The sequence below is a fragment of the Aptenodytes forsteri genome, unplaced genomic scaffold, assembly GCF_000699145.1.
Source record: "Aptenodytes forsteri isolate BGI_AS27 unplaced genomic scaffold, ASM69914v1 Scaffold191, whole genome shotgun sequence".
NCBI classification, from domain to species: Eukaryota; Metazoa; Chordata; class Aves; order Sphenisciformes; family Spheniscidae; genus Aptenodytes; species Aptenodytes forsteri.
The window spans coordinates 21,106-27,854 of NW_008794630.1; the positions used below are offsets into that span (position 1 = coordinate 21,106).

The 6,749-nt window shown below is 52.9% G+C and overlaps 1 protein-coding gene across 2 annotated transcripts; it reads left to right on the forward strand.

Moving 5' to 3' along the window:
* The first annotated feature begins 29 nt into the window (after positions 1 to 29).
* MARS2 (methionyl-tRNA synthetase 2, mitochondrial) lies at positions 30 to 4,716 on the forward strand. 2 transcript variants are annotated; one of them, XM_019470527.1, is made up of 3 exons: positions 337 to 418; positions 597 to 765; positions 3,486 to 4,716. In XM_019470527.1, exon 3 carries the CDS (start codon positions 3,513 to 3,515, stop codon positions 4,662 to 4,664), a length of 1,152 nt encoding a protein of 383 aa, XP_019326072.1. In that variant the 5' UTR covers positions 337 to 418; positions 597 to 765; positions 3,486 to 3,512; the 3' UTR covers positions 4,665 to 4,716. The 2 variants fall into 2 exon arrangements, with proteins under 2 accessions (XP_019326071.1, XP_019326072.1); XM_019470526.1 differs by lacking the exon at positions 597 to 765 and having other exon boundaries at positions 30 to 418.
* Positions 4,717 to 6,749: the final 2,033 nt, after the last annotated feature.

Below are 6,749 nucleotides of genomic sequence, written 5' to 3' on the forward strand. Positions count from 1 at the left end.
GTCCCCGCGGGGGCAGGGGGGGCCCGGCCCCCGCTCCGCCTCCCCGCGGCCCCCGCGGCACCTCGGCCTCTTTGCCGTTTCAGGGACCGACGAGCACGGGCTGAAGATCCAGCAGGCCGCGGCCGCGGCAGGGACGTCTCCCCCGGAGCTCTGCGAGCGGGTCTCGGGCCTCTTCCACCAAGCCTTGACCCAGGCCGCCGTCTCCTTCACCGACTTCACCCGCACCAGCGAGCCCCGCCACCAGCGAGCCGTGCGTCACTTCTGGGGCGCCCTCCGGGACGGCGGGGCACTCTACAAAGGGTCTTACGAGGGCTGGTACTGCACTCCCGAGGAGTGCTTCCTGCCCGAGAGCCAGCTCGCTGAGCGCAGGGATGCCCAGGGTCACCCGTGCAAGGTGTCGTTGGAGACCGGCCATCAGGTAACGGCACCTTCACCGTCCCAGTCAAGGGCGGCTACTCCTGCGGAAACACGGCGCACTCATCTGTTGCTCTGGTCTGGCCGAATTTGGGGGTGTTTAATGCTTCCTGTAGCGTTTTGTAATTCATGTCAGCTGAGACGCGCCTGTATTTCATAGACCGTCTCTTCTGTGTTCATAGTGGTGTGTGGCTATGCAAGGGAGAGCCGCCAAAACCCCAACCGGCAGATGCAAATTTCAGCCATGTGCCATGGAAAGGATTCAGCTGCTGCTGGGTTCCACAGGCTGCTGGCCTGGAAACAGTGTTTTAAAGCAGCGATGAAAGAAGTTAGCTGTACGGAAGGATAAAGGTGTTTATAACTGAGGTGTTCATTGGGTGGCCGGATTTCAGACCTGTTTCGTGAGGTGATTCAGTTTGGCCTCTGGACACTTCTCATCAGTCTTGTTACGTGGGTTTCGGCCCTATGTAAAACACCGTAACATATCTGCCTGTGGTCTAGTCTGATGGCCGAATAGCGATGCAACCGGGAGTGTGGTACCTGACTGAGAGCCTCTCTGACGCTGTGTTTTCTGTAAGGTGTCAGGAGTTACATGATTTAATCCAGCAGTTGCAGATAATCACGCTTCAGAGCTAAGCAGAGGTTATGCTCTTGTGATATTTGTACGAGGCTGGGGCATAGGAGTGTTGGTTCACACAGAAAGGGGTATGTTGGCAAATAATATCTCTTGATAAAGCACCTTATGTCGTTGGGGAAAAGATAAGTTCCCAGGCAAAGAAATCATTCTTTAGATCTAAAATAGAGCCAGCAGGCGTCAAAGTCAAATATACCCTGAGAACAATTACTTGCCTGAGCTGCGTATCAAACTGTCCAACGTGAGCCAGCAGTGTGCCCGGGCAGCAAAGGCAGCCAACGGGATTATCTCGGGCTATATGAACAGGAGCAATGCCTGTTCAAGGGACGTGATTATCCCCCTCTACTCAGCACTCCAATGACCACATCTAGGTACTGCATCCAGTTTTCCGTCCCCCCCAATACAGGAAACACAATTTAGAAACTGGAAGAAGTTCAGCGGAGGGCCACCAAGATGGTTAGGATGCTGGAGCACTTGCTGTTTGAGGAGAGGCTGAGGTAGCTGACCTCTCCAACCTCAGAGAAGATGGGATTTGGGGAGGGCCTAGTGGCAGAAGCTCCCCGATAGCTACGAGGAGGTCATCAAGAAGACGGAGCCGGGTTCTTCTAATGGTATGTGGCAGGAGGATGAGAGAATGGTCGTAAGTTGAAACAAGAGAAGTTCAGACTGGATTTACAGAGAAACTTTTTCCTCATCAGGACAGCCAAGCAGCAGAACAGGCTGCCTGGGAAGTTCTGCAGTCTCCATCCTTAGAGGTTTTCAAGATGTGCCTGGCTAAAGCCCTGAGTCACCTGTTCTAACCCCGTAGGTGACTGCTGTGAGCAGGAGGCTGGACTAGAGACTTCCTGAATTATCCTGTGCTCCTGAGGTCAGGGCTGTTTGAAGGTCAGGAGAGACGGCACGCAGATTTCTCTGCAGGGCAGATATTCCAGTAACTGTTCACAGGCAAGCCTTGAACAAAGACACTGGTTTTGCAGGTTGTTAAAATTACTCTGCCCTTTATCAACCTCTCTGCGTGCTCCAGGCTCTAACTTACCAGTTCTCAGGAGACAGCCTATTTCTAATCTCTTTTCCTCTTCCCACTGAGCGGCTTTCTGCACCTGTCAACCACCTTTTCTGCAGGCGGCTAGCTGATAGGTAGCTCAGCTCTCAGCACTCGGTGGGTAATGTGAGGTGGGCTCTTCAGAGCCAAACACCAGACTTGGTCAGCGTTTCAGAAGAAATGATTGCAGGTCCCACTTTGAGTTGGCTTTTGCGTCCTGAGTTGTTACCAAAAGGATCGCTGGATTGTGTAAAAGGGAATATTGGATGGAGGACATGGCATTGGCTCTGTGTGAAGTGTTATTCCTGGACAGAGTGCCGAGAGCTGGTACCCAGAAACCAAAAAAGGTTATGGAAGAACATAAAGAATTTGGGGGGGGACCAAAACATTTTTGTGTAACTTGTTTATGACTTGTGTAGGGGAGAATATTTCCTTTGGGGTGACCTTCTAATCCAGTAAGCGAAGGTAGTATTTGCTACAGGCTGCTGCTGAAATTAGATACATTCAACTATATCATAAAGCAGTTTCATGCCGCTAGGACTAATTATTCCTTAGGGTATCTCAGCTTGAGGTGTGGTAGGCTTTTTACTGCTTGTATTGAGAGTGAGGTGCTTTCTTGCTCAGTCAGAAGTTGTTGGGTTCACTGCTAGAAACTGAAACTCTCCTGCGTGATGCCAAAGCCTATACTTTCTTATCTTAAAGCCTTATTTAGCTTTAAGAGGTAAGAATTCTTGGCCTAGCTGTAGGTCTCTTGAGTGCCTTTACACAGCTCGCTCATACCCTGTCTACCCACAAAGTTTTCATTGATATAGCTAAATGTGTCATTTAATGAATTTAAATGTGTGGGAGAAGTGCTGTCAGTACTTAAACATGATTACAGGCGAACAAAGTTAGCAACTAAGATGCACTAATGCTTAAACCGGGGAAAAAGAGGAACATAGCACCTAGGAGAAAAGCAAAGGCATGCACCAGGGTTGTTAGGCAGTAATTAACAATGTCATTTTGTCTTTTCATGATTTTCTACTATTATTGCAGAACTACATTTTTAAGAAAGTGTATTCTCGTCTCCCTAATTCTTGCCTGACGACACGTAAATCTGGCAGGTAGAAAGGTGTTCCTTCCCTGGGGGCACGAGCATCTTTAACAGCAGAGTGCTGAGCCATCCCAAGTGCCTAAGTCCTCACGTGTTGCCCTGGGGAACCCAGGGAGGTGGTGTCTTGGAGAGGAGGTTCCTACTAGTCATGGAAAGATACCAGGGGCTTTGCATGTGGTGGGGAGCACACCCAGACGCAGAGGGAGCGTGCGACAAACTCCACGCTGAGAATGCTGCGTGCAAATTGTAAAACTGTTTGCAGAGCGTTTGGGCCATAGTTCTTTTCTCTCCTGCCTTCTCAGGTACACTGGACCAAAGAGGAGAATTACATGTTCAGGCTCTCGGCGTTCCGGGATCCGTTGCAGAAGTGGCTCCGGGACAACCCACACGCCATTTCCCCTGACCCTTTCTACCAGCACGTGCTCCGCTGGCTGGAAGAGGACTTGCCAGACTTGTCCGTCTCTCGTGAGAGAAGCCGGCTGCAGTGGGGTATTCCTGTTCCCAGTGACTCAACACAAACTATTTATGTATGGGTAGATGCCTTGGTGAACTATCTGAGCGTGGTGGGCTACCCTGAGACACACGGTGAGTGGTGGCCTGCTGCGCACCATGTTGTGGGCAAGGACATCCTCAAGTTTCACGCCGTCTACTGGCCAGCACTGCTGATGGCAGCAGGGCTGGCTCCCCCCGAGCGAATCTTTGTGCACTCCCACTGGACTGTCCATGGACAGAAGATGTCCAAAAGCCTGGGCAACGTGATTGACCCCTTTGCTTGTATTGGACGGTACACAGTAGATGGATTTCGGTACTTCCTGCTAAGGCAGGGTGTGCCTGAGCGGGATTGTGACTATTACGATGAGAAGGTTGTTAAGCTAGTGAATTCAGAACTGGCGGATGCTCTTGGGGGGCTTCTGAATCGGTCAACAGCCCTCAGCATTAACCCCAGCAACACTTACCCTTGTTTCTCAGAGTCTTGTTTTCCAAAGATCTTGGATTACAGGGGGACGAAAGCCGTGGGTAGGGCTTCTGCTGAAGACTATGAGTTCGTGGCATCTGTGGCTTCTCTGCCTCTGCAGGTGGCTAGTTATTTTGAAGGTTTCCAGATCTACAAGGCTTTAGAATGCATTGCCCTGTGCGTAAGGCAGACCAACAGTTTCTTCCAGAGACACAGGCCTTGGAAACTCAACCAAAAAGACCCCGCAGAGAAGCTCTGGCTTGACACCATCATCCACGTTACGCTGGAATGCCTGCGTGTCTACGGGACCCTCCTGCAGCCTGTGATCCCACACACTGCAGACAAGTTGCTTTCCAGGCTGGCTGTTGAGCCAGAAGAGAGAGGTCTCTCAAGTTTGACATTTCTGCCACGCTACAATGGGAAGCCATGTCCCTTTGAAGGGAGACAGCTTGGACCTGACACTGGCATCTTATTTCAGAGACTAGAGAAGTCAAGACAGCATCAGATAGAAACCAAGAAGCTCTAGTCTCTGACAAACAGCTTCTGTAAATAAAAGCCTCCGGGAACTTGTTAAAAGCATGTTCCTCCCATCTCTTAGTGGTGGTATAAAATGGATGAGTGGGAAACCGGACTGAGCAGGGCTGTGCTGTCCTGCCTAGGTGACTGGCGTAGGCCTCTGCCTGACGTGGGAAGCAGGCACATGCAGGCAGATTGGTCGCATGAGCGGGGCTAAGAGCTAGGAAAGCTTCTCGGGTAACGCCCTTGAAGGAACACCTCATTAGCTACGTTGGTAACAGAATGAACTGAAGACACAGCCTAGGGTTTGAATATTGCTGCTTTTTTCCCCTGATGTATTTTATGGGACATAAAAAGCAGCTGAGGCAAATATTTATCCCCTTAAAATAGGGAACTCTTCCTATACAGTCTTGGGGCTCCACGAAAGAGCCCTCTTGCCTATGGCTCGTATCTTCCCTCCTGGCCCCTTTACCTTGTCTTTTCTGATGTGAGGAGCGGGTCAGGTGCTCTGCTGAGGACATTTTAAACATGAATGCGGCAGCCAATCTGCTCAGCAATCTCTTCCAGAGATGGCAACTCCCCAACTTGCTTGCTCGCTCGTTCCAGGAATCCCTCCTCAGGCTAGCATTCAGGCTGAGTCTCCAGGAGGATAAAACTGCCCCTGAGGAAAGAACGGGTCTTTCCTGGGGCCTTCTCAGTGTTGTCTCTACTCACGCAGGGAGAGGACTGAGCGGCAGTTCTGCAGCTGGTGTCCTGATCTCACCTTGACTTTGCCCCGCAGGTTTTTGGCTGGGCCAGAAGTGGCTGGGGGTAGTCAGAAATGGTTGCCTGGTAACATCTCTGGGACGTAGTCCAAGTGGATCTGTTGGGTCCGTCGGCTGAGCTTCCTTTATGGGCTAAAACCTCAGTTCAGCTGATGTCTACGTGAGCCTTGATGGCAGGGGATCTCTTCTGTGTGACTCTGCTCTATACTGGAGACAGTCCAGTGAGACAGGATGGTTCACTGGTCTCACTCAGCTGCATAGACCTGCAGACATGACCAAAATTGGAAAAAGGGGATGTGTTTCAGGTCCAGACTCAACTTTATGAGGCGTTTCTACCTGCTGCGCGGGTTATTGCCCCCTCCTTTTTTCATTTCAGTGCTGCTGGAAGCAGGCAGCTGAGCACTGATGCCCTGGGGCAGTTGTGACCACTTGGGGACCCCTAGTAAATCCTTCCCAGCCTTTGGCTCCTCCAGTTCCCACCAAGTGCCTGCACTGCAGGAGTCGTCTTGTATCAGCAGCCAGTTTTGGGGGGCTGTGATCCCTTTTGGAGCCGCCTGGGCTGCGTTACCAGGGGCAGCAGGAGCAGCGTGGCCCCCTCGGAGCACTGTGGGTCTCTGCAGAGACAGCAGAGGGAAGGGCAGACTGTGCTGCTTCTCCCTCGTGTTGCCCTTGCAGTTCTCCGTGATGCCCTCCCTGTGCCGCAGAACGCTGTCTGGCCTATTTCAGATTACTCGTGAGAAGAAAGCCAGGTCCCCTCAGCCACCTCCTGCGGCGGTACTCCTCTTCCCCTGTGCAGTTTTACCTGCTACCCCTCGCTCCCGCAGACCTCCGTGCCCTCACGCCATGAGTGCTGGCTCCCAGCCCAGGCAGAAGCGCCTGCTGCCCTGCTCCACCCACAAAGGATGGGGTTCCCGTTCCCCGTCATCTCTGATGCTGACAGCAGCTGGTGGGAGTGCCATCACGGCCCTAGGAAGCTAGGGAGAAGGGCCGGAGGCTCGACTCACCTCTGGCAGGGGCTGCCGCACGTCCCCCTGCCAGCACCGGTGTGGGCAGCTCCATCCGTGCCGAGCATCCGTGTGCTGCCAGCGCGGGGCTCTTCTGCATGCTGACCAGCGCACACCTGAAGCCCGAGGGCGGCAGCCCCCGTGGCTGCCGAGCCGGATACAAAGAGGCTCCTTCTGGCATCGCCGGCCGCGGTGGGAGCGAGCGCGTTGGCATCTCTCAGCTTTTGGGCGTGTGGGTGTTTCTGTTCCCCAGTTTCTGGTCCTGCCCCACCCTGTTCCCACCGCTGGCCTGGGACCGGTCTCCCTCCCTCCCTCCCTCCCTCCCTG

What these genes read in the sequence shown, in the direction of transcription:
- MARS2 (XM_019470526.1), top strand. Translation starts at nt 3,513, where the DNA reads ATGTTCAGGCTCTCGGCGTTCCGGGATCCGTTGCAGAAGTGGCTCCGG.